We start from the raw sequence: 27,087 nt of genomic DNA, 5'->3' as shown, positions 1-27,087 counted from the left end.
GGACAGCTGAGTTAAACAGGCTGATCCGGGCAGAAATGCGGTTCGACGAAAGCTACAGAGCCCTCTGGTGGTATGTGGCCCAAGTGTGCTCGTGGACAGCCCCACGGAAGGCTTTGACTACGATGGCCTGGGATTGTTGAACTGGAAGCTGTCCAGGGACCCTGACTTTGGGAGTGATCTGGAGTGGCGTTAGGAGGAAATAATGGAGCACAGAGAGCAAAGACTGATTTGGAGTTTCTGGCCGTTCAGGAATGGGAGCTGGAGATCGTTATAGACAGCTGCTAGACTCTGCTCAGCACCAGGGTGGAGCTTCCGTTGCCTGGGACTATCAGAAAATACCAGCAGACAGCTCTGAAATCCTGGCTGAAGATTTGGCAAGGTGGCATAGTAACAGTGTGATCTGCCCACCTGGCCCCGCAGTTAGGGACGCGGAGGTCTTATGGCAGATGCAGAAAGTGCTGACTGACCTTGACGAACCTGTTTCTGCACAAGACGAGTTTGGATGGAGGAATGTGCCTGTCCAGCAGCATTCCAGAGAATCGGCAGTGGAAAATCTAGAGATTGCCATCCCCAAAGCTGAAGTGCTGACAACAGGGCAGAGCTCTGCTAAACTCTGCCCAGCACCGATAGCATCTTTTGGGTTCCACGGACAGATGGTGAACCTCTATCCCTAGACACTAGTTGCAGAGTCAGGGTATTTGATAGACTTTTTTGCTGAGGAAGAACAACATGAGGGAATGGAAAAAGAAGCAGCCGGCTCACCTCCCCAATGGCAGCTACACAGTGTGAGTGGAGGAAGCCAGCCTTCTGCCCCAACGGTTAGCCGGAGCAGAGGATGTGGAGTCCTTAGCAGGAGTATTGGCAACAGGGCAGAGTGCTACCAACCTCTGCCTAGCACCGGCAAACAACTGTGGAGCTCCAGGGGACTGGGGAAGTCGACCCCTCTCTCTAGCAACAAGCTGATGTAGCAAAGCTGCTACTCCCAGCTGAATCACTGGCAACAGGGCAGAGCACCGTTGGCCTCTGCCTAGCACCTACAGTGTCTCTACAGCTTCAAGAACCTGGGGTGTTTGGCCCCTCTGCCCAGCAGCAGACCGAGCCCTGAAATCTTAAAAACCACCCAGCTGAAGTGCTGGCAGCCAGACAGAGAGTAAATGACCTCTGCCCCACACCTACTGGTGTCAACTATTCATTGCAGCCAAGATTGGAGATCATATGGATGGACTATGTGAGTTCAATCTGCCCGACTAAGGTATGTCCAGACCAGATGGAGGTCTGGGACCTTGTTAGTCAACTATTGATGGGGAGAAATGTGACAGACCTTGCCGGGACAGAAACTTTTGGAAAGGACTGAATGCTAGCCTCTTGCATTGCGATTATGGGCTCTGCCATTTGGGGGGAACATTGCTCTTTGTGAGCTGTATGCCTGGGGACCCCTGAGGTGGTGTTGCTTTGGATTCAGATCCATGTCACCCCAAGACACACAGACTCTGGGAACCCTGTATATGTCATATTAGAAATAGTGGGAGATTGATAATGCTGGGAAAAATACTGTTAGGAGATGCTGATGTCAACTCCAGCCACCTGTCTTTCTGTTGTCTGCTATAATGTAGATTAGTCTAGTATGACTTTTCATAGCTTCTACAAGTCTTTTCACCAATTGTTGCTTGTGCTAATTAACCCTGCAATCAGGGGCGTAACTAGAAACCACAGGGCCCCATATCAAAATGTTGTATGGGGCCCCCCTGCAAACAGCCCCCTCCACAAATAAAATTAACTAATTCCATTGAACAACAGATTACCACACTCATCTGGCACAGTAACCAGGCAACAGCTTCATCAGTGACCGTGACCAGTAAAATCATTTGACCGTGACCAGTAAATATATTCATCAGTAGTGATGGATGAACTTCCGACGGGACGTTTCGCGAACGAGAACCGCGAACGCGGCCAATAGTTTGCGAACCGTAACGTTTGCGCGGGCCCCATTGACTTCAATGGGAGGCAAACTTTACAAACCTACAGGTCATATTTGCAGCCACAAAATAATTACTAGCTGTGCACACATAGTCCCACCATGTGGCCAATGACATAACACATGTATGAGGTGAATCTGGGATCGACAACTACAAGCATTCTTTTTTTATATGTGAAATTCTGACAATTCAGGACTCTGGAGCGCATGAAGGCAATGGAGGAGAGGGAAGGTCAGGGTAGGCAAAGAAGAGGGTGCAGGAGATGATCACCAGCACCATGATATAGAGCACTGACACCTGCCCCGTGATAGAGTGATCTGACACCAGCACCGTGATAGAGAGCACTGACATCAGCACCGTGATATACAGCACTGACACCTGCACCGTGATAGAGTGATCTGGCACCAGCACCATGAGAGAGAGCACTGACATCAGCAGCGTGATAGAGAGCACTGACATCAGCAGCGTGATATAAAGCACTGACACCAGCACCGTGATATAGAGCACTGACACCTGCACTGTGACAGAGTGATCTGACACCTGCACTGTGACAGAGTGATCTGACACCTGCACTGTGACAGAGTGATCTGACACCTGCACTGTGACAGAGTGATCTGACATCAGCACCGTGATAGAGAGCACTGACATCAGCAGCGTGACATAAAGCACTGACACCAGCACCGTGATAGAGTGATCTGACACCAGCACTGTGATAGAGAGCACTGACATCAGCACTGTGATAGAGAGCACGGACATCAGCAGCGTGATATACAGCACTGACACCTGCACCGTGATATACAGCACTGACACCTGCACCGTGATATACAGCACTGACACCTGCACCGTAAGCAGCCCCAGGAGGAAGTCAGCATAGCACAGGGATGGTGGGAGCCCCTCATAATGAGCATAGCACAGGGATGGTGGGAGCCCCTCATAATGAGCATAGTACAGGGATGGTGGGTGCCCCTCATAATATGCACAGCAGAGGTACAGCCCCAGGAGTAAGTCAGCATAGCACAGGGATGGTGGGAGCCCCTCATAATAAGCAGCCCCAGGAGGAAGTCAGCACAGCACAGGGATGGTGGGAGCCCCTCATAATGAGCATAGCACAGGGATGGTGGGAGCCCCTCATAATGAGCATAGCACAGGGATGGTGGGAGCCCCTCATAATATGCACAGCAGAGGTACAGCCCCAGGAGGAAGTCAGCATAGCACAGGGATGGTGGGAGCCCCTCATAATAAGCAGCCCCAGGAGGATGTCAGCATAGCACAGGGATGGTGGGAGCCCCTCAAAATAAGCAGCCCCAGGAGGAAGTCAGCACAGCACAGGGATGGTGGGAGCCCCTCATAATGAGCATAGCACAGGGATGGTGGGAGCCCCTCATAATGAGCTTAGCACAGGAATGGTGGGAGCCCCTCATAATATGCACAGCAGAGGTACAGCCCCAGGAGTAAGTCAGCATAGAACAGGGATGATGGGAGCCCCTCATAATAAGCAGCCCCAGGAGGAAATCACCACAGCACAGGGATGGTGGGAGCCCCTCATAATAAGCAGCCCCAGGAGAAATATGACACCGCTCAACCTCTTCAAACAGGAGGGTCCGGGCATATAGTACGGTGTGCTTTTTTTGTACAAGGAAGTGAGCCAAATGAAGAAAGAAGGTCTGTGTGCTCGATTAAAAAATCGTTTATAGACATATACATGGTCTACTGGTCACATGTGTTGAATTCCTCCGAGATCCATGCCTCATTCATTTTTAGAAATGTGAGGTAGTTAACACTGTCGTGAGCTAGGCGAGTACGCTTATCGGTCACGACCCCCCCCCTGCTGCGCTGAACGTCCTTTCGGACAGGACACTGGACGAGGGGCAAGCCAACAGTTCGATTGCAAATTGGGCAAGCTCTGGCCAGAGGTCAAGCCTGCCCACCCAGTAGTCCAGGGGTTCATCACTCCTCAGAGCATCCACATCGGCCGTTAACCCGATGTAGTCGGACACCTGACGGTCTAGGCGTTCCCTGATACTGGATCTGGATGACACCTGTCGATGGGTTGGCTGAAAGAATGACCTCATATCAGAAGTCACCAACACATCTTTAAACTGGCCTCTTCTTGCAGGCGCTGTGGGATTGGTACCCGCAACTCCTTCTCTGGGAGTGGGAATTGCTCCTCTGCCAGCGCACGCAAAAGCAGAATGCAGTATTTCTCGAAGCAAGGCCTGGAAGTGCTCCATTCTGACAGCCCTCTGTGACGGCGGTAACATTTCCGCCATTTTGTGTTTGTACCGGGGGTCTAAGTACGTTGCCACCCAGTACTGGTCCTTGACCCTTATGCTTTTTATACGGGGGTCCCTATTAAAACACTGGAGCATGAAGGCCCCCATTTGCACTAAACTGGAAGCGGTGTGGTGGCCTGGCTCCTGCTCATCATCCAGGATAATGTCGTCCTTTTCATTCTCCTCTCCCCATCCACGCACAACAGGAATCCCAGAAAGGATTAAAGCATGCTCTTCTTGCTCCTCCTCATCCGCCCCGGCACCATCCTCCTCTGACTCCTCTTCAGACTCCTGTTGTTCACTTGTCTCAGATAGAGTAGCCCCCCCTGGGAATTCATCCAGCATTGCTACTTCCTCATCTTCCTGCTCCTCCACAGCTTGATCAATGACACGACGCAATGCACGCTCCATAAAGAAGGCATAAGGTACCATGTCACTGATGGCGCCATGGCTGCGACTGACTAGTTTGGTGATCTCCTCAAATGGCCGCAGAAGTCTACATGCATCGCGCATGAGCAGCCACTGGTGCGGTGAACCTGTTCTGCCGCAGAGTTCATACAGGTAGACGTTAACTGCACGTTTCTGCTGGAGCAGCCTATCAAGCATATAGAAGGTTGAGTTTCATTGCGTCGGGCAATCGCAAATAAGACGTCTGACCGGCAGATTGTGTCGCCGCTGAATGTCAGCAAGGCGAGCCATGGCCGTGTAAGATGTTCTGAAATGGGCCGTGATTTTCCTTGCCTGCCGCAAGATGTCCTGGACCCCAGGGTATTTGACAACGAATCGCTGCACGACCAAGTTTAAGACGTGTGCCATGCATGGCACGTGCGTAATTTTGCCCCGTTTCAATGCGCTAAGCAGATTGGCACCGTTGTCACACACCACTTTACCAACTGTCAAATTGAGCGGTGTTAGCCACTGATCTGCCTGTGAACGCACAGCTGAAAGGAGTGCCGGGCCAGTGTGGCTCTTGGCTTCCAGGCACAACAGACGCAGCACGGCATGGCAACGTCTCACCTGGCATGTCGAATAGGTTCTGGGGAGCTTGGGCGGCGCAGCGGAAGAGACGCTAGCAGCGGAAAAGGAGGAGTCAGCCGAGGAGGAGAGGTAGAAGAGCCAGGCCTGCATGCAATCCGTGGCGGTAAAACCAAATCTACATGGGTGCCACGGGTTACATGCTTGACGGCCGTCAGAAGGTTCACCCAGTGGGCAGTAAAAGTGATATACCTTCCCTGCCCATGTTTGCTAGACCACGTGTCTGTGGTCAGATGTATCTTGGCGCCGACACTGTGTGCCAGAGATACATTCACTTGCCGCTGAACATGGCCATATAGCTCTGGGATGCCCTTCTGTGAGAAATACTTCCTTCCTGGGACCTTCCATTGTGGTGTTCCAATGGCCACACATTTTCGAAAGGCCTCCGAGTCCACCAGTCTATATGGCAGTAGTTGGCGGGCTATCAGTTCTAACAAGCCAGCCGTCAACCGTTGGGCAAGAGGGTTATCCGGCGTCATAATTTTTTTACGCTCGAACTTTAGGCCCACGGAAGCCTGCCCTTTTGCAGAAAAACGTGAGTTTGGCGTGATGGAAGGTGGAGTGGAGGACAATTGTGAGGAGAGAGGAGAAGGAGAAGTAGAAGACGAGGCTGGACAGTGAGAGCCTGGAGTGTGGCTTTGTGTGTTCCGTTGCTCCCACTGGGCTCGGTGATGGCAGCTCATGTGCCTTCTTAAGGCGGTCGTCCCTAGGTGAGTGTTGGGCTTACCGCGACTAATGCGTTGACTGCAAAGATTGCAGATGGCAACACTTTTGTGAGCAGCGGACACGTTAAAAAAAGCCCACACTGCGGAGCCATGTGCCGGTGTCCTGGGAGCGCCAGATGTGACCGTACATGGTCGATGACTCACTCCGGATACATTAGCAGTCTGCTTTGTCCCTCCTGTGCAATGTAAGTTATTCCTGCTTCTCCTCCTTATCTGCTGGTCCATATCTCCCTCTGAACTCCCCTCCCCTTCCTCTCTTGTGGGCACCCACGTGACATCACTAGACACGTCATCATCGATGTCACCTTCCCCACCGCTATAAGTAGAGATCTCGGAGTAGGCAGCAACACCGGGGACCAACCTCCTCCTTGGGCTGATCTGGGTACTGTCCTCAGACTGCTGAGTAGCGGTTGCTGCTACCTCCTCTTCCTGATCCAATGCCAAGAGTGGCTGCGCATCAGAAATGTCTTGATATGGATCAGAAAATAATTCCTGTGACTCAAGCAGAAGGTATGTGGTGGTGGTGGTGGTGTTGGTGGTAGTGTCTTTGGGAGTGCACATAGCAGAGAGTGAAGAAGAGGGTGCAGATCGAGAGGATGAGGAGGGTGCAGAAGAGTAAGGCTGAGTGAGCCAGTCAACCAATTCTGGTGCTTCCTTTGACGTAATCGCACGCACCTTCTGCAATTTCCCACTTTGGTTCAAGCCTGTTGCTCCTGCCCTACCCCTACCACCCCTGCGGAAGGGCCTGCCTCTTCCTCTGCCTGTCATTTTTGAAATGACCCTGTGACAAAACTCTCTACAGAAGTGCAGTATGTATGTGGAAGAAGGTATATAACACCCCGCTTCAACCTATTGTTTTTGAGGGCCACTGGTCTATCACACCAGTTACAATACTTTTTTTTTGGATTGCGTTTGTCACTCTTTGTAGTATCGCTGCAGAACCGCTCAGCAGTCACAATGCTGCACAGTGGAAACGCACTATACTATGCTTTCTATATGTGCAAGTATTTTATACGTGTATTACACAACTATATACTGCACACCAAATAGTACACCTATACCAGTCCTTAAGGACCTTTGTGGAACTAGTAGGTTGTGATTAGCAGACTGTACCTCAGTCCCTATACTGATAAAAGGACTGCTGCAGAATAGGGCAGCAGTCAGCAGTAGTGCACCTCAACCCTATATATTGTGGACCTATACCAGTACTTAAGGATTAGCAGACTGTACCTCACTCAACCCTATATACTCTAGTACGCTATACCTTACCAGTCCTTAGAAGGACCTTTGTGCAACTAGTAGGTTGTGATTAGCAGACTGTACCTCAGTCCCTATACTCAAAGGACTACTGCAGCAGAATGGCAGCAGTCAAGTATAATATTCTTTCTATATTTGGAAGAAAGAATATTATACGTGTACAACCCTATTACCATACCAGTCCTGAAAAGGACCTTTGTGGACCTAATAGTAACAGCTAATGATTAAACTGACTGTCCCTCACTGCTACACACAGCTTCCTGTCTGTCCCTATTTAAACTGACAAAACACAGGCTGCTGCAACAATAACTTGAATAGCACTCAAAACTATATCCTGTACTACTACACCATACCAGTCCTGAAAAGGACCTTTGTGGACCTAATAGTAACAGCTAATGATTAAACTGTCTGTCCCTATCTGCACTGAGAAAAGACAATCTGCTGCAACAATGACTTGAATAGCAGTGCCTCAAACCTATATCCTGAACTACACCTATACCATACCAGTCCTTAAAATAACTTTTGTGGACCTAACAGCTAGCGATTTGGGTTACTGCAGTCTCTTCCTGCTCCACACAGCAACCTCCCCCTATAGTGACAGTAGAAAGAATGTAAAATGGCCGCCGGATCGGGTCTATTTATAAGTTAGGGGGAATGTCCAAGTGTCCATGTGCTGTAATGTCTCAATTGGCTGTCCTGTACCACATGATGGATGTGTCATCATAGGTCAAAGTTTTTTTTTACACATTAAACACATAAGTCCGCCGGGCGAACAGCGGCAATAGTCCGCCGATCGGGCGGACCGCGAACAGCCGAAATATGCCGCGAACCGACCGCCGGGCGATCCGTTCGGCCATCCCTATTCATCAGTGACCGTGACTAGTAAATTCATTCATCAGCGACTGTGACCAGTAAAATCATTTATCAGTGACCGTGACTAGTAAATTCATTCATCGGTGACCGTGACTAGTAAATTCATTCATCAGTGACCGTAACCAGTAAAATCATTTGACTGTGACCAGTAAATTCATTCATCAGTGACCGTGACTAGTAAATTCATTCATCAGTGACCGTGACCAGTAAATTCATTCATCAGTGACCATGACCAGTAAAATCATTCGACCGTGACCAGTAAATTCATTCATCAGTGACCGTGACCAATGGCAGTACATTAATACAGAAGTTACTATGACCAGTACAGGACATTAATACAGAAGTTACTATGACCAGTGCATTTACCCCCCTCCTTCCGCCATGTTGTATATTAGAAAAATCAGACAGTCACACTCACAGACAGTTCATAATCTTTAGACTACAGGTCGGCCCTATGGCATCAATGCATCAGCTTAATTTAGTTTGTACCTGTGAAATTGAAATGAATGGTCTGGAATAAAGTAGGTGCATTGAGGTTCCTCCTCGGCAGCGCTGCCTGGCTCCTCTTGGATGCAGGTTGCAGTAGCTCAGTCTTGACGCTCCTCCCATCGGGCCTCCGGCTGAGTGGCATTGCGACGCTGGGACGGGGCTGGCGTCGGTGTCCTGTGCAGGACAGGAGCTTGCCAATTCCGAGCTCTGGACCACTCGGTAGCGGGCCCCAGCTGAGGGCCCCACTCAGCAGCGATCCCGGGCATCATATCAACAGCGGGCCCCATAGCGACCGCGTGGGTCGCTATGGTTGTAGTTACGCCATTGCCTGCAATTGTATGTAGTTCTGTGTTGAGATGTATGATAATGTGTATTGTATAGTCGGTGAGCTAGGAGATGTGAAGCCTGTCCTAAAGGTCATGTCTCTGAGTCACCAAGGCTGTCTAAAGGATTAGATAATTAGCTCATGTTAATTAGGTTTCTGGTTACAGGTTGTATTTTCAACCTGCTGTATATATTTGTGTGAGATCTCAAAATAAACTGAGAGCTATCACAACTGGATTCGAATGGCACATAGCTGTAGTTTGGATCCCGGAACATCGGATGACCAAACCATCAGACATTGCGATCTGCAATCTGATCCAATAGCAGCAGAGGAGTGTCGGGAGAGTGGAACTGAGTGATTAGGGGCTCGTTACAGGCACTATCCAGCAATCCAACGAACAGTTTGTATACGCCGCTCCGTGCTTGGAAGCCGGTGTGCATTCCAAGCCTCATTTTCGGTGCGGGTCAGGGGAAGAATGTGACGTCAGAGTTGCTCCACTAGTCTCAGCGCTTTCTGATGACGCATATTTCATGCAAAACACGTTGAGGCTAGTGGAGCGATGCTGACGTCACATCCGGACCCTGACCTGCCCCGAAAAATGAGGCTTGGAATGCACGACTTCCAAGCATGGAGCAGTGTATACAAACTGTATGTCGGATTGCTGGGCAGACTTAGTGGTAGTCTAACACCCTATGATGTGAGTGTACATGTGTTCATGTTTTAAGCTAAATAAACTATCGTTTTTGGAATATTGCGCAATGATGGCTCTTTATCTTGCATGAGCATATGGGTGGAGAATACATACTGCTGGACATTATACTGTATTCTGGTGAGTGCACAATTCAGAAGGTGGTGGTGCAAAGGTGTTTGGGTGCTATACACTTTGTATATTTAGCACTGGCATGGAATAACCACTTTTGAGGAACCAACTGGGACGTTTATATATAAAATGACATGTTTTGTTCCATAATAACTTTTTTCTTGTACAGTCAGGTCATGTTGGACTTATTTATTCACAATCTATTTTCTGATTGGGCCAGTGGCACACAGTACTAATATGCGTTTAATAATTTGTCTCCGACTTACCAGTTACTCAGGTGTTCCGGCAGAACAGCAACCCGTCTAATGTGAAAAGGGAAGCAATGTTCCATCGCCACCATCTTGGTACACTCGTAACAGACATCTTTTTATACCCACCAAAGTCTTGCATTTTGCACTTATTTTTACCAGTAAACTGAGCTTACATACTATATAAGCCTTATATAGTATATAAGCTCAGTTTACTGGTAAAAAAAAAGTGTAAAATGCATGACTTCGGTGGGTGTAAAAAGATGTCTGCTTGCCGACTTCTAACTGTAGCCTTACTGCGGACAAGTGTACCAAGATGGCGGTGACAGAACATCACTTCCACGTGGTCTCTCCTCTCCCGAAAATGATGTCTTGCTAGCCGAGACTGACCTGACTATTTGTACGGAGTCGGGTCTGTCCGGATTGGAACAGTTTTCACGACCCCCTGGCAAATCAGCAATCGACTCCCAGGGGGTCGCAACCCACGGGTTGAGAACCGCTGTCCTAGTAGTTGGATATACAATGCGGAGAGGAGCTGCGAGAGCCGCAGAGGGACCCCAGTAGTCCAGGATCAGGGCCACTCTGTGCAAAACGAACTGCACAGTGGAGGTAAGTATGACATGTTTGTTATTTAAAAAAAATAAAACGTAGCTTTACAATCACTTTAAGCTTGAAGATCTTTGTTTTGAGCAAGAATCACAAGTGTTAAAGTCTATAGAGCCACAGAAAGCTATTAACTGTCTGTTACCAAGTATTATTATTATTATTATTATTCAGGATTTATATAGCGCCAACAGTTTGCGCATCGCTTTACAATATGAGGGCAGACAGTACACTTACAATACAAATCAATACAGGAGGGATCAGAGGGCCCTGCTCGTTAGAGTTTACAATCTAGAAGGGAGGGTGAAGTTGAAACAAAAAGGTATTAACTGTGGGGGGGTGAGCTGATGGAGAAAATGAAAATACAGTTAGGTGTGGGTGGGGTAGGCTTCTCTGAAGAGAAGTGTTTTCAGGGATCGTCTAAAAGCTAATAAAGTAGGAGATAAGCGGACAGATTGGGGTAGGGCATTCCATAGGATTGGGGAGGCTTTGGAAAAGTCCTGGAGGCGAGTATGGGAGGAGGTGATGAGGGAGCATAGTATAAGTTTACTAAGTGTAAAAATATGATGTTTTGTAACAAGAGCTTGTGGTAAAATGTATTATCATATGTATTACCCATATATTTGAAGTTATATAGTTTTTGTATTATTACCAAATATATCTGATATTATTTTACATTGAATTTTAGTTTAAAAAAAACATATATATTTTTTAGCATATTATTGTACTCACTCATCTTCAAACTAGAATCGATAAACAAACTTGAATTAATTGGTTGTATTGTGAAAACCTCCTTAAACACAGATTTTTCATAATTTGATATGAATGGCTGCGACCACTGATCAGTGTGTTCTGGCCGGGGGGAGAGTGGTCCCCCTCAGAACACAATAGCACAGCAGGGGAAATTGCCACACTAACATCTCTTGTGTTAGTACGGTGATCTGTCAGTTTTTTTCTCCATTCACCCTGCTGAGTTGAACAAAAAAAAATTAGTGTGTGTACCCAGCATAAAAGTGCTGGTAAACATTTGATTAAAAAAAACAAAAAAAAACAAACATGCCTATACTTACCTGCTCTGTGCAATGGTTTTCCATAGAGCAGCCCCGATCCTCCTCTTCTGGGGTTCCCCACTGGCACTCCAGGCCCCTCCTCTTCATTGGGTACCACTGATGCCCCATACACACGACCGGACTTTTCAACATCAAAGGTCAGACGGAACGATTCCGGCAGACCATTCGATCGTGTGTGGGCTGCAGCGGACTTTTGATTTGCAAAAATCCGACAGACTTTAGAAATGGAACGTTTCAAATTTTTCCGCTGGAACTCCGCCGGACCCAGTTCCTACCGAGAAATCCGCTCGTGTGTATGCTAGTCCGATGGACAAAAAAACGACGCGAGGGCAGCTATTGGCTACTGGCTATGAACTTCTTTATTCTAGTCCGGTCGTACGTCATCACGTTCGAATCCGTCGGACTTTGGTGTAATTGTGTGTGGCCAAGTCCGTTCATTCAGAAAGTCCATCAGAACTCCGTCGAAACTCTGTCGGACCTAGTCCCTCAAAGTCCAGTCGTGTGTACGCGGCATAACGGAAATCCGCTTTCTATTCCCACACCTGAGTCCCTGTGCTGCGTCCATTGACACAGACAACAGGACTCATCCCCACCCCCCACATCACAGCTTTTGATTGACAGCAGCATGAGCCAATGGCTCCTGCTGATATCAATCTGTTCAATGAAGAGAGTGACAGTGGCTAGAGCCGTTGTGCTCAGGCACATTGCTGGATTGGGCTCAGGTAAGAAAAAAAGGGGGGGGGGGAGCTGCAGCAAAGAAGGTTTTTTACCTTAATGCATTAAAAGGTGAAAAACATTGAAGGAAGGGTAAGTTCACCTTTACAGTCCCCCCCGGTCCCTTTAACCTAGACTGCAGAAATCTCCCACTCCACTCAGCAGAATACCCAAAATTTACCCCATCAGGAGGGACATTTTGGATCATTCTAATTGGTCGGCACCATCACACTGACTAATTAGAAGCCATATAGTCCATCCTGTCAGCTGGGAAGAAGACGCGTGGATGCAGTGGGGATTTCTAAGCCCCCGGCTTCTGGCGTGGATATACCGAGGCTCAGAACGGGGGATTTCCGTGGTCCAGGCCAGTGGGACTGGGGGGAGGGGGGGAGTAGGGTGTCCTGTGTAAGTCCACCTTACAGATTTTGCTGGTTGCAAACCTCAGATGTGACATATGAACCAAGCATATGCCTCTATAGTGTGTACTTGTCTCTATCCACTCACTGCTGTGCAGCCATGCCAGTTTGTCTGGCCGCTGACCTCATCCAATCAGCAGGGCAGGGGGGTGGGAGGAGCTTCAGATTGGAATGGAGAGTTCCTCCAGCCCCCTGCCTTGTTGATAGGATGAAATTGCTGGGTGGTCGGGGGAAGCAAGAGAGGCATCACAGACTGATCAAAGCCTCTGCCCTGCCAAAGGTAGGAGTCCTGTGCAGGGGAGGCAGAGATTACAATAGGGAAGTGTCATGTGAGAGAGAAAAGGGGGGAGCAGACTGCAGGGGCACTGATGTATAAGGCTGCGATTACTAGGGAGACTAATAAAAAGGAGACTGTATTGTAAAGGGGGCCTGTAATCATTACAGGGTCCCTTTACAGAGCAGTCCCCTTTATATAACAATGGCCCCTTTACAGTGCAGTCCCCTTTATGTCACAGTGCCCCCTTTACAATGCAGTCCCCTTCACATCACAGCCCCCTTTACATTACAATGCCCCCCTTACAGAGCAGTTCCCTTTACAGAGCTATTACATTAATGTAAAGGGGCACTGTGATATAAAGGGGTCTGCACTGTAAAGGGGGGCTGTGATGTGAATGGGAACTGAGGACACTGATATAAAGGCAGGACTGCTGATGAAATTTGATAGCCGTGAAAGCGGTCCCTGGTGCCAAAAAGGCTAAACCCCTGAATTGACCCATTCCGGCATTTTTTCTTGCACGTGATTGGATGATGGAAGTCAGCAACGCTTCCCCTCATTTACTAATCTATTGTGCAACTGCTTTTTTTTTTATTTGCTTTTAGTAAATCAACCCCTGGGTGTCTGACGATTTGTATCCCTCTGTGTATGGTATTACACATTGGAGCTCTGAATGTGTCTTGCAGTGTGTGCCCCAAAAACCCATAACAGACCCTTATCCGAGTATGCAACCTGGCATGGGGACAAGGTGCTTTGGAGTGGGGGGGTGCAGAGCCTCCTGCCCCAAATCACCCATCCCCCATGTTGACGGCATGTGGCCTGGTATGGTTCAGGAGGAGGGGCTCTCTCTCGTTCCCCTTTTCCTCTGGCCTGCCAGGTTGCATGCTCGGATAAGGGTCTGGTATGGATTTTGGGGGGGACCCCTATGCCATTTAAAAAAAAAAAAAAATTGGTGCAGGGTTCTCCTTAATATCCATACCAGACCTGAAGGGCCTGGTATGGAATTTGGGGGGACCCCCACGCAATTTTTTTTTTACATTTTGGTTCAGGGTTTCCCTTAATATTCATACCAGACCCAGGGCCTGGTAATGGACTGGGAGGGAAACCATGCCGTTTTTTTTTCAATGACTTATCTGTATTGCCGAGACCCAACAATTCTTTACGGTCACGAGTAGTTTTAAATGATCTTTTTTCCAATAAATGAATGATGGAATTACTTGTATAGCGCTACCTATGCAAACTAAATCGCCTCAGGGCGCTTTTTGCTGCCGGTGTCCAGCTTTAGAAATGTCATTTTGCTGTGGGACTGTTCTAAACACGGGAAAAAATACAACACTTTACAGGCATACTATAGACACCCCCCAGGTACGAAATTTAAAACACCCCCCAGTTCGGTTTGCACCAGAACTTGCGAACAGGAAAAAAACTTGTTCAAACACGCAAACGCAATTAAAGTAATTTTATTATTTTTATTTTATTTTATTTATTATCATAAAAAGTGTTTGGGGACCCAGGTCCTGACATGTATCAATGCAAAAAAAGTTTTAAAAACTGTCATTTGTTCAGGAGCAGCGATTGCTCATTCTTACTAATGAGACTCAAATTTTTGCCTGAATTCAGACGTGAAACAGAGCCAGAGACGCACAGGACTCCTGTGCAAGCCGCTCCGGAGATATGTGAACCGGCTCCATAGAAAGCTGGTCACAATCTCCTGTCATGCGAATTGAATGCGGGGAAACTCACATCCATTTTGCACTAGTGTGAACCCAGCCTAAATGATAGGTATGCCCAAAGCTCATTTGGCTGCACTTCTATGGATCACACCACCAGTTCGTTTTGCACTCCTGTGACCTGTTTTCAGCTGACAGCGGGCTAAAAGGACTGACGTAACTCAGCCAGTGCAGGCTGGGGAAAAATCCTGACATTACAGACAGGATTTACCCAGATACCTGGACTAGCAGTTGGTTTAGCCTCTCTGCTGTGCCACTGGGAATCTGAGCTAGGTGCTCTATCCCCTCTCCGGCCCAGTAATCCAGTGAGTGCTGGAGGGCTAGAGCAGGGAGCCATTGACTGAGTCTCTGCTCTCAGCCCAGAGTGGAGAGAGAAAACTGAGAGATCAGTATTGCATTAATCTGAGGGGAGTTTTGTTAACCCTCATACTTGTCCTTTAACACTCTACTAAGGAAAGGTCCTTACCTGAAAACCCACTCTGGAAACTGGGAGCCATATACAAATCCTTCGTCAAAGGTTTTCAAATGCCCTAAAAATTCCTTTATTGTGTCCTTGGTAGTAGGGCACACTCCTTTACCAAAGAGATTATCCACCACCGCGGGGTACCTGACTTGCCTGTCAATGAGAACAAGATACAACTTGGTTTTCTACAGTTCCTCTTTATTCTTGTTGACATATTCAATAAACAGGTAAAGGGATGAAGTACATTACCCAATCAGAACTCACTCTACTGAAGTCAGACCAGCACAATGTGGACACTGAACTGGTAACTGCATATATATATATATATATATATATATATATATATATATATATATATATATATATATATATATATATATATATATATATATATATCTCAAATTAATATATAAAGCAAATTCTGAAAATGAATCATTCCAACATTAAAATTATAATTAAAATAAATTAGTTAATTAACAACTGAATCAGAAACAAGGCTGGGAATAAGGCGCAAAACGTACACCGGACTTTTCATCAGACTTTATAAAAAAAATCTCACAGACCTAGAAATAGAACATGTTTCAAATCTGTCCGACGGACTCAATTCCTATCAGGAAAACCGTTCATCTGTATGCTATTGGCTACTGGCTATTGAACTTCCTTGTTTAGTACCGTCTTACGTCATCACGTTCAAAACTAACAGACTTTCCAACGGACATAGTCCGTTCGTATGTGGCCAAGTCCGTTCGTTCGGAAAGTCCGTCGGAACTCCGCCGAAAGTCCGTCGGGAAGACCGTTGGACCTAGTCTGCCGGAAAGTCCGGTCGTGTGTAAAGTTATAGTAAGTATACATTTCTGAGATGGTAAATAAATGAAGATCATGTCAGGGCAATAGGGAAGCAGTTATTATGAAACAAAAAACAAGCCGCTGCTCCAGATGAGCAAGATAATCCACAAGGCTGGAAGGACTGGATGCTAGCACCGGCTCGCATTCGTGAGCATAAAATTAAAAAAAGAGAAGAAATTGGCTGCAAACCTTTGCCGAACTGATTTATTGAACATATAATGGACAGTCATCAGGGCACAGACAGGGTTAGAGGTGACACGTTTCACATTGATGTGCTTCTTCAAAATCAAGGTAAGCCGTAGTAATCGGGGAAAGGTAGCTTGGCGTAGTAGCTATGTTTGCATGGAATAATAGACAATTGAACATATTTTTTTCCCATAATTGGGCGACTCTCAATCCCAGATGGCAAGCAATTGTGCTGCAAGTTTGAAAATGACTTGCTAGACTTGCCAGGCCAAGTTTGTTGCACAATTGCAGCAAGTCTGCATTGCATGACTCCAGATCAAATTTCTTTGCAAACATTCAGCAAGTCTACTGCAAGTTCTGTTTCAGTTATGATGTGCAATAGTCGTCCCGTCACAGGGTGCACTGTGGCTGAATCTTCATGCTGTAGACTTGCAAAGCTCTTGCTGTAGACTCACCATTACAACTTTGCTATTGCTAGAGACTTGCCAGCCCCAATCCTCCTCTTCTCGGGTCCCTCTTCGGCGCTTCCAGCCCCTTCTCCCTGCCAAGTGCCCCAACAGCAAGCAGCTTGCAGTGGGGGCACCCCAGCTAAGCTGCTGCCCTGTGTGTCCATTCAGAAATGGAGACGTGGCCTGGCTCCGCCCCGCTCTCTATTCATTGGTTCACTTACTTCACTGATTGACAGCAGCAGGAGCCAAATGGCGCACTGCTGCCATCTCAGAAAATCAGGAAGGAGAAGCCTGGCCGGCCGAGTCTCTCATTCAACACCACTGGATCAAGATGGGCTCAGGTAAGTATGAGGGGGGCTGCTGCTGGGATGGTGGATCATTTGGCGTCTCACCTTTGACCAATAACTCCTTTAGGAATATGAGGGACAGTGGCGGCCAAGAGCACAGCGTTTATCCCCTCCTCACTCCCATTCCTCACCCCCATCTCTTATCTACCCTCATACTCTTCTACCCCATTCACCTTCCTTACCCCTGCTATGACAAACAAAAGCAAACAGGACTCACTACCTTGAAATTGCAGAACTAATGAGACATACAGTACATGTACATGGTTTTGTAAGATATGCCACCTAGGAATGCACTCTTGTATTGCCACTTATCTTCCGTTCCAATGGAACTGTATAAGAAATATGTATTAATTTTATAAGGAGCCAGTTGAGGAAAACAAAGAATTTATGAAAAAAAAATCTCCCTAATGAGGCCACACCCGAAATAAATTCTATAATGTAATGCTGGTATGTACTTTATATTTGTTGTGATAAGCATTCCACAATCTGTTAGTCTGTGGATATTTGAAAAAACACATCTGCTGGTAACTGACAAAAAGCATCACCAAATCTGATTAAAAATGGAAGAAATGTTTGATGGGAAGAACGAAAAGGAATTGCCGTTAAAAATAATCTTATGCATTATACTAGATAAGGCAGAGTCCCGTCAATGACTTAGACTTATCTAAAAAAGTCACCTTGTAGTTCTGTTGCAGTCCTCAACATTTATACAGGTCACAAGTCAGAAGGTACATAAATCCTCCATACCAGGAACTTTGGGTTAGTTCTCTTACCTCACCAGGCTGTAGAGATCCATGGTGCCCTGTGAGCTCAGCTGGTCCAGATGCGAGGAAAATTCACTGCACAATAGGGTGGTATGCGCATTCAGTCTGTTACCCGACAGCCTAAATCCCGACATTTTCATGATGTCGTTGTGGGACTTGTTGAAGCTATCCTCTCCAATGGATGCTGTATGGTTTGGTGAAAGATAGATGATGCAAATGATTATTTGCTTGTACAGCAAAATAGCTTGAGAGTCTCAGTGGCAGAAAATGGTAAAAATACAAAAATAAATAAAAATAAAAAAAACTCATATTACTGGAGTGGACCCAAGCTGGAAATTGTGACACAAATTTTTTTTACATTAGAGTGATAGGTGAAAAGCTGGAACTTTTGATAAGCACTTATTGCTGTCTGTGCCCCCATTAATGAGACTTATGCCGCGTACACACGGTCGAACTGTATGACGTACTTAGTCTGGCGTACTTTCCGCCAGACTGTCCGTCGGACTTTCCGAACGGGCTACTTGTCCACACACGGCACTTTTTGAGCGGACTAATACGGCGTACTAAGTCCGCCGTACTATCCGCCCTACTTTTGAAATGAACGGACTCGCCCACACACGCGGAGGAAAGTCCGCTCATTTCGAGTGCTTCTCCAGGTAGGCGGGGCCCGCGAAGGAGACGTCGCTGGCCCCGCTGCCTGGTATGGACTTAAAGGGGAACCCCAACGCCGAAAAAAAATCGGCGTGGGGTCCCCCCCCAAGTCCACAACAAACTTTTGTCCGAGCACGCTACCCGGCCGGCCAGGAAAGGGGGGCGAGCGAGCGCCCCCCCTCCTTAGTCGTACCAGGCCGCGTGCCCTCAACATGGGGGGTGCCTTGGGGAAGGGGGGACCGCGCGGCCCCCCCACCCCAAAGCACCTTGTCCCCATGTTGATGAGGACAAGGGCCTCTTCCCGACAACCCTGGCCGTTGGTTGTCGGGGTCTGCGGGCGGGGGGCTTATCGGAATCCGGGAGCCCCCTTTAATAAGGGGGCCCCCGGATACCGGCCCCCCACCCTATGTGAATGAGTATGGGGTACAATGTACCCCTACCCATTCACCTGTAAAAAAAAAGTACAAAAAAAACACAACACACGAGATAAAATACTTTATTGCACAGCTCCGGGGGTCTTCCGTCTTCGGGGGTCTTCTCGCCGGACTCCTCCGCTATCTTCTTGTAGCTCTTTTGCTAGCGGAGAAGTCCGGCTTTCTTCCTCGCCGCCGGCCTCTTCTCCCGACTTCGGGGGTCTTGTCCCCCTCTTCGGTTCTTCTGCCGGGCCACCGCGCCTTCTTATAGCTCTTTTACAGGCGGTGGCCTGGTCTTCTGTCGCCGCCGCCGCCGCCTTCCGTTCTTCTTCTTCTTCTTCTCCTCCTTCTTCTCCAGGAGAGGTTGACTCGACGTTCTCTCCGGCCACAATGCCAGGGACGCGCTGCGCAGCCACTTATATAGGGACAAGGGGCGGTGTCACATGGCTTTATGTCACATGGGTTGGTCACATGGGTTGATGTCACATGGGGACTGTGACATCGTAAGGGGGCGGGGTCACCATGTGACACCAACCCATGTGACATAAAGCCATGTGACACCGCCCCTTGTCCCTATATAAGTGACCGCGCAGTGTGTCCCTGGCATTGTGGCCGGAGAGAGCGTCGAGTCAACATCTCCTGGAGGAGAAGAAGAAGAAGAAGAAGAACGGAAGGCGGCGGCGGCGGCGACAGAAGACCGGGCCACCGCCTGTAAAAGAGCTATAAGAAGGCGCGGTGGCCCGGCAGAAGAACCGAAGAGGGGGACAAGACCCCCGAAGTCGGGAGAAGAGGCCTGCGGCGAGGAAGAAAGCCGGACTCCTCCGCTAGCAAAAGAGCTACAAGAAGATAGCGGAGGAGTCCGGCGAGAAGACCCCCGAAGACGGAAGACCCCTGGAGCTGTGCAATAAAGTATTTTATCTTGTGTGTTGTGTTTTTTTTTTTTACAGGTGAATGGGTAGGGGTACATTGTACCCCATACTCATTCACATAGGGTGGGGGGCCGGTATCCAGGGGCCCCCTTATTAAAGGGGGCTCCCGGATTCCGATAAGCCCCCCGCCCGCAGACCCCGACAACCAACGGCCAGGGTTGTCGGGAAGAGGCCCTTGTCCTCATCAACATGGGGACAAGGTGCTTTGAGGTGGGGGGGCCGCGCGGCCCCCCCTTCCCCAAGGCACCCCCCATGTTGAGGGCACACGGCCTGGTACGGCTAAGGAGGGGGGGCGCTCGGTCGCCCCCCTTTCCTGGCCGGCCGGGTAGCGTGCTCGGACAAGGGTTTGTTGTGGACTTGGGGGGGACCCCCACGCCGATTTTTTTTCGGCGTTGGGGTTCCCCTTTAAGTCCATACCAGGCAGCGGGGCCAGCGACGTCTCCTTCGCGGGCCCCGCCTACCTGGAGACCCGGGCGGGAAAAGTCCGCTCATTTCAAAAGTACGGCGGACTGGCATACACACGGCCGGATTGTCCGCCGAAATGCGAGTACGACTGACAGAATTTAGAAAAAAACAAAATTCTTAGTACGCCGGACTGCACGCTGAAAAAGTCAGCTGAAGCCCACACACGAGCGGACTGTCCGCTGAAATGTGTTTCAACGGACTAAGTACATCATACAATCCGCTCGTGTGTACGCGGCATTACGGTACCTTTATTTACTTCCTGCATTGGAGACAAGACAGAAAGTGAAGACTTTTCTTCTCTCTGGAGTCCAATCTTTAAACATTCCTATGGACAATCTACTGGGCAGCCCTCAGAGGTTTGTCAGAGAACCTTAGTGAACAAACAGCAACATGAAGGCCAAGGAAAACACCAGACAGGTCAGGGATAAACCTGTCGGGAAGTTTAAAACAAGATTAGGATATAAAAAAATATCCCAAGCTTTGAACATCTCACAGAGCACTGTTCAATCCATCATCCGAAAATGTAAAGAGTATGGCACAGCTGCAAACCTACCAAGACATAAGCGTCCACCTAAACTGAGAGACCGGGCAAGGAAAGTGTTCATCGGAGAAGCAGCCAAGAGGCCCATGGTAACTCTGGAGGAGATGCAGAGATCCACAACTCAAGTGGGAGAATCTGTCCACAGGATTAGTCTTGCACTCCACAAATCTGGCCTTTATGGAAGAGTGACACGAAGAAAGCCATTGTTGAAAGAAAGCCATAAGAAGTCCTGTTTGCAATTTGCGAGAAGCCATGTGGGGGACACAGCAAACATGTGGAAGAAGGTCCTCTGGTCAGATCAGACCAAAATTTAACTTTTTGGGCTAAAAGCAAAACTAACATTGCACATTACTCTGAACACACCACCCACACCGTGAAACATGGTGGTGGCAGCATCATGTTGTGGGGATGCTTTTCTTCAGCAGGGACAGAGAAGCTGGTCAGAGTTAATGGGAAGATGGATGGAGCCGAATACAGGGCAATCTTAGAAGAAAACCTGTTAGAGTCTGCAAAAGACTTGAGACTGGGTGTTAGGTACCTGGGTGGTGAGCCTGACTTGGTAGAAGGAGACCTCGCTTACGGCTCTGGTTCAAGTCCCCCTGGAGTGAGAACAGTGGGACAAGAGCACAGCAGGGTAGGAGCGTCTGGCCGGATGCAGCAGCGGATGCAGGTAAAGCGGAGATCCTCCAGATGCAGGGACCACAGGAGCAGATGGCAGCAGAAGACGGCTTGGCAGAGCTGTCTGCGGCCGCTGAGTAGACAGCCTGAAGAACCTGGAAGGCTGCAGCAGATTCAGGAAAGCCTTAGAACAGGGAACATGCAGGATGGGCAAACAGGCAGGAAGCAGCATCTGCAGCTGTACCTTTTAAAAAGGGCCACTGGCGCCAATCACGTTAGTGCGCGCACGTGGACAGCATGCACGCGTGCGCGCCTGGGGCGCCCGGCGGCGCGTGCACCTGCGCCGAAGTCTGGGCTGACCCGCGGCGCGAGTGCGCATGCGCGAACGGCGATCCGCTCGCAAAGTGCGAACGGAACCCTGACATTGCCCCCCCCCCACAAGGGGCAACCTCCGGATACCCCTAACGACTCTCTTTTCAGGGTATGCAGAAAAGAAGGCCTGAATTAATCTGTCAGCGTGCAGGTTAACAGCAGGTTCCCAAGAATTACTCTCAGGGGCATAGCCCTTCCACTTAATCAAGAACTGACCTTGTCCCTGCCATCTTCTGAAGTCCAGAATGGCCTCAACCTCATATTCTTTGTTCCCATTAACAAGAACAGGCTTAGGCAGTCTTGTTCCTATATTAGGAAAGGGGTCAGGTACAGAAGGTTTAAGCAGAGATACATGGAAAACCGGGTGTATTTTCATGGAGTCAGGTAAGGACAGTTCATAAGACACCTCATTAATCCTCCTTTTAACTGAAAACGGACCCAAAAATTTGGGTGCCAGCTTCTTGGAAGGACAGGCTAATTTAAGGTTGGAAGTTGAAAGCCATACCTGATCCCCGACTTGAAGGCCTTCTTACTGTCCGCCTGAGCCTTGGCTATGGCTTCCTGTAGGATCCGATTGTTGCGGTGGAGAAAGGACACAGTGTCCTGGACAGCTGGAACAGAAGATTCTGCAAGGAGATCAGGAAGAAAAGATAAATGGAAACCTTAATTGGCAAAAAACGGAGACTGCCCTGTGGTAGAATGACTGGCGTTGTTGTAGGCGAATACCCAATCGTCCTACACAAAAGACGTGAAACACCTAATGTTTTGTTCGAGAGTCTGATTAGTACGCTCTGTCTGTCCATTGGTCTGGGGATGGTAAGCAGAGGACAAGGCCAGTTTTATCTTCAAAGTCTCACATAGGGCTCTCCAAAATTGGGAAGTGAACTGGACCCCCCTGTCTGACACAATATTAGCAGGCACCCCGTGAAGTCTGATGATCTCCCTAATGAAGATACGGGCCGTCACGGATGCTGAAGGGGTCCCCTTCAAGGGTAGGAAATGGGCCATCTTGGACAAGCGATCACAAACTACAAAGATGGCTGTACAGTTCTCAGAGGGAGGGAGTTCGACTATAAAGTCCATGGTGATCATTCGCCAGGGTCGATCAGGTGCAGCGAGCGGTTTCAGCAGCCCCCAGGCCCGGTTTCTGGTAGCTTTACTTTGAATACACACGGGGCAAGAATTAACATATTGCTTGCAAAATTCCTTAATGCCGGGCCACCAGAAGGTACGCTGCACGAGTTCCAAAGTCTTACGGAAAGCTAAGTGCCCTGCGAGGGGATGATCATGAAGAAGAGCCAGGACCCTCATCCGGACGTCCTCAGGGACAAAGATTTGATTGTCTTTCCATAGCAGACCCTCTCTGGTTGCCAATGCAATCCCCGGAGGACAAGGAGAATTAAGCGAAGCTCCTCTTAATTGGGACAGCAGATCTGACTGAACGAGAAAAAAGGTGCTAGCAGGAAGAATGGTGTCTGGGAGTGCGGTATCCTTGGAACCATCAAACATGCGAGAAAACGCATCCGGCTTCACATTCTTTGAACCAGGGCGGTATGTAATATGGAAGCAGAATCGAGAGAAGAGGGCCCAGCGGGCCTGCCGGGGCTTCAGACACTTAGCAGTTCGGAGATACTCAAGGTTTTTATGATCAGTGTAAATTAGCACAGGATGGACAGCACCCTCCAGTAAATATCTCCATTCCTCTAATGCAGACTTGATGGCCAGCAACTCCCTGTCCCCCACGTCATAGTTCCTTTCAGCAGGAGAAAGTTTTCGGGAAAAGAATCCTACGGGGTGCATCAGGTTATTATTGCCCTGACGCTGAGATACCACTGCCCCCACCGCCACTTCGGAAGCATCGACCTCCAAGATGTAGGGTCGAGACGGATCAGGATGGCTGAGAATGGGGGCAGAAGTGAACAGGCTCTTGAGTTTCTCAAAGGCCACCTTGGTGAGCTGGGTGATGGGGGAGATGATGGCAGAAAACCCCTTAATGAACTTCCTATAAAAGTTTGCAAAGCCCACAAAGCGCTGAATCCCCTTTTTGTCAGTGGGAGCCGGCAAGTCGAACAGCGGATACCTTCTGCGGATCCATTCTGATGCCTGCTGGGGAAATTCCAAGGCCAAGGAATTGAATGTTCTGCTGCTCGAACCTGCATTTCTCGGCCTTAGCGTATAATCCGTGTTGACGGAGCTGAAGCAACACTCTGCCAACGTGTCCTCGATGTTGTTCTAGGGACCTGGAGAAGATCGGGATATCATCCAAGTAAACAATGACAAAAATTTCCAAAAAGTCCCGGAAAACATAATTTATCAGATGCTGGAAGGTGGCCGGGGCGTTGCAGAGCCCGAAAGGCATCACTAGATACTCGTAGTGCCTGGGGCACCGGCGCCGAAGTCCGGGCAGACCCGCAGCGCGAGTGCACATGCGCGAACTGCGATCCGCTCGCAAAGTGCAAACGGAACCCTGACACTGGGTCAGAAAATCACTCTCAAGCAGAACCGGGGGGGGGGGGGGCAAACGGGGAAATTGACACTCCCAAGAAATTTGTTGCTGGCCGGGCGGATGAGAGAGCGGGCAGCTCCGCGAGCAGAGGAGAGTGACGTGGCAAGTGACAATCTGCATCTGGTGGCAGGTGACGTGGCAAGTGACAATCCGCAATGTGTTGAAGGTGATGTGGCAAGTGACAATCCGCAATCTGTGGCAGGTGACGTGGCAAGTGACAATCCGCATCTGGTGGTAGGTGACGTGGCAAGTGACAATCCGCAACATGTGTCAGGTGACAATCTGCATCTGTTGGCAGGGAAGTAATAATCTGCAATGTGTGGAAGGCAACGGTGGCAAGTGACACACTCAATGGTCCCACTGATTCTGAATTATGGTGAATTGAACCATTTAATTTTATATTACAATGTATTAATAGAAATAATGAGCTTCAATCATCCTGACACCATAACAACCATGGTTGTTGATGATTGAAGCGCCAACACCAGCCATTTCCCCAATAAATTGCCTGCAAAAAAATGTATTTTCTAGCAGTGCCCCTCCCAAGACTAGGCTCTGGATCCACCCCTGATCAGAACAACAACCCTAAACATACAGGGAGAGCTACAATGGAATGGTTTAGATCAAAGAATATTCATGTGTTGGAATGGCCCAGTCAAAGTCCAGACTCTGTGGCAAGACTTGAAAAGTGCTGTTCACAGATGTTCTCCATACAATCTGACAGAGCTTGAACTATTGGGCAGAAATGTCACTCTCTAGATGTGCAAAGCTGGTAGAGACATCCCCAAAAAGACTTGCAGCTGTAATTGCAGCAAAAGGTAATTCTACAAAATATTGACTCAGGGGGGCTAAATACAAATGCACACTTTTCACATATTTATTTGGAAAAAATGTTTGAACACCATTTATTATTTTTGTTCCACTTCACAATTATGTGTCACTTTGCGTTTGTCTATCACATAAAATCGCAATAAAATACATTTACACTTCTGGTTGTAACATGACAAAATGTGGAAAATTTTAATACTTTTTTAAGGCACTGTACTGCAATCAGATCCTGGTAAGTAACGTTCTTCAAGTTGGCACAAAATGAATTAAATGTTTTTTGGTGGAGTTTGATTTGAGGCCTTATTTGGTAAAACCATCCCTGCATACTGTGCAAAAAGGTAGAGGTGGGTCACCAATACCTTTTGTCTGAAATTATTGCCATTTACCGAATTTACTCAATCACAGTGAACTGACAGTGGGTGGGTAAGAGAACACATAAGACCTGAGCATAAGATCTGAACCTGATCTAAGTATCTTGACCCGTATACTGTATCTGGACCTGATTCGAGCATTCTAACCTATATGTTCTGTATGTCTGGACCCCTGATTTGTGAATTCTGATCTGTGTACCTGGATCTCATCTGAGCATCCTGACCTGAATGCCTTGTGTTCCCTGAGTTGTATAATCTTACTTTTATATCTATACCTGTTGCAACCTGGAGGTAGCTCTGGAATGACCACCAACAAGTTTGGTGAAAGCAAAACAGTTTATTTTAATCAAGGGTAGACAAAAAGACAGCTTACTTCAGCCAAAGTAAATAAACATGCAAATCCTGTTAGCAGCCTGTGTCTCAGCTTTTCTTGCTACATGGTTTGTGTGTCTGTCTTCCACTCACTTCTCTGACACAGGTGCTGATTTTTCCTCTGATGCATTTCAAGCCTCCCTCACCTGGGACTTAACCCCTTTGGGACCAAAGTCCTGGTAGTCAGGGTTTGAAGGTTCTTCCTCACCCTCCCCAAATCTCTTTGAACCTCCAAAATCCAGAGTCCCTAATATAAATTTAGCAATTCATAGCCCTTGTACACACGGTCGGGGATTCTGACAACCAAATCCGTCTGAGTAATTCCGACGGATTAATTCCGGAAGAGGTCCAGAAGTGATGTTGCATACACACGGTCGGACTAAGTTGTCTGAATTTCCGGTTGCCAAGAATGCGGTGACGTAAGCTGCGTATGGCGGCACTAGAAAAAGGAAGTTCAGCACCACGTCCAGCACCCTTGTGATGACTCTGATAAGGGGACCTTATACTTTAGGCTTTAAATACTCATTTCCCAAAATGTTATACTGATCTTGGCCAAAAATGTTGGTGTCTAATCTGCTTGCAATGTTGATTGGCAAAATTACACATTTTTTGTCTTGTTTCACTCCAGTTTCCTTCAACGCCACAGGAATGGCAGACTGTGGCCTCCCACTTTGCCAGTCGTTGGGACTTTCCCAATTGTGGAGGTGAAATTGATGGGAAACGTGTCCGCATCGTCCCACCCCCCAACTCGGGGTCGTACTATTTTAATCACGATGGGTTTAATAGTATCGTGATGTTGGTGGTGGTGTCAGCGACCTATGACTTCCTGTATGTGGACATGGGGCAAAATGGCCGGATGTCGGATGGTGGAGTGTTCTCACGGATGGATTTCTACTGGTGTCTCCAGAGTAGCAGTCTGGGCTTGCCACCCCCAGAGGAGAATCAGGAAGGACTCCTGTTCGTCTTCGTCGCTGATGAGGTGTTTGCCCTGGCAAACCATCTGATGCGGCCTTTCCCGATGAGGACCCTCACCCTGGACCAGAGGATGTTTAATTTCCCGGCTGGGCAGAGCCAGAAGAGTGGTGGAGAACACTTTTGGAATACTGGCCAGCCGGTTTCACCTTTTTTTTAATGCCTA

At 48.3% G+C, this 27,087-nt stretch overlaps 1 protein-coding gene across 1 annotated transcript in view; it reads right to left on the bottom strand.

Moving 5' to 3' along the window:
* LOC143988970 (24-hydroxycholesterol 7-alpha-hydroxylase-like) overlaps nucleotides 1-27,087 on the bottom strand; it is a 188,846-nt gene that overhangs the window by 122,510 nt on the left and 39,249 nt on the right. Inside the window, exons 3-4 of the mRNA XM_077488932.1 lie at nucleotides 17,893-18,067; nucleotides 15,295-15,444 (exon numbers count right to left, since the gene is read on the bottom strand). Of these exons, the coding sequence (XP_077345058.1) occupies nucleotides 15,295-15,444; nucleotides 17,893-18,067 (325 nt within the window). The remainder of the gene's footprint in view (nucleotides 1-15,294; nucleotides 15,445-17,892; nucleotides 18,068-27,087) is intronic.

This window comes from Lithobates pipiens, unplaced genomic scaffold (assembly GCF_037356315.1).
Source record: "Lithobates pipiens isolate NorthernLeopardFrog02 unplaced genomic scaffold, aLitPip1_a1.2 Scaffold_18, whole genome shotgun sequence".
Classification (NCBI taxonomy): domain Eukaryota; kingdom Metazoa; phylum Chordata; class Amphibia; order Anura; family Ranidae; genus Lithobates; species Lithobates pipiens.
The sequence above is the reverse complement of the archived record's forward strand: the minus strand, read 5'-3'. Positions and strand labels throughout refer to the sequence as shown.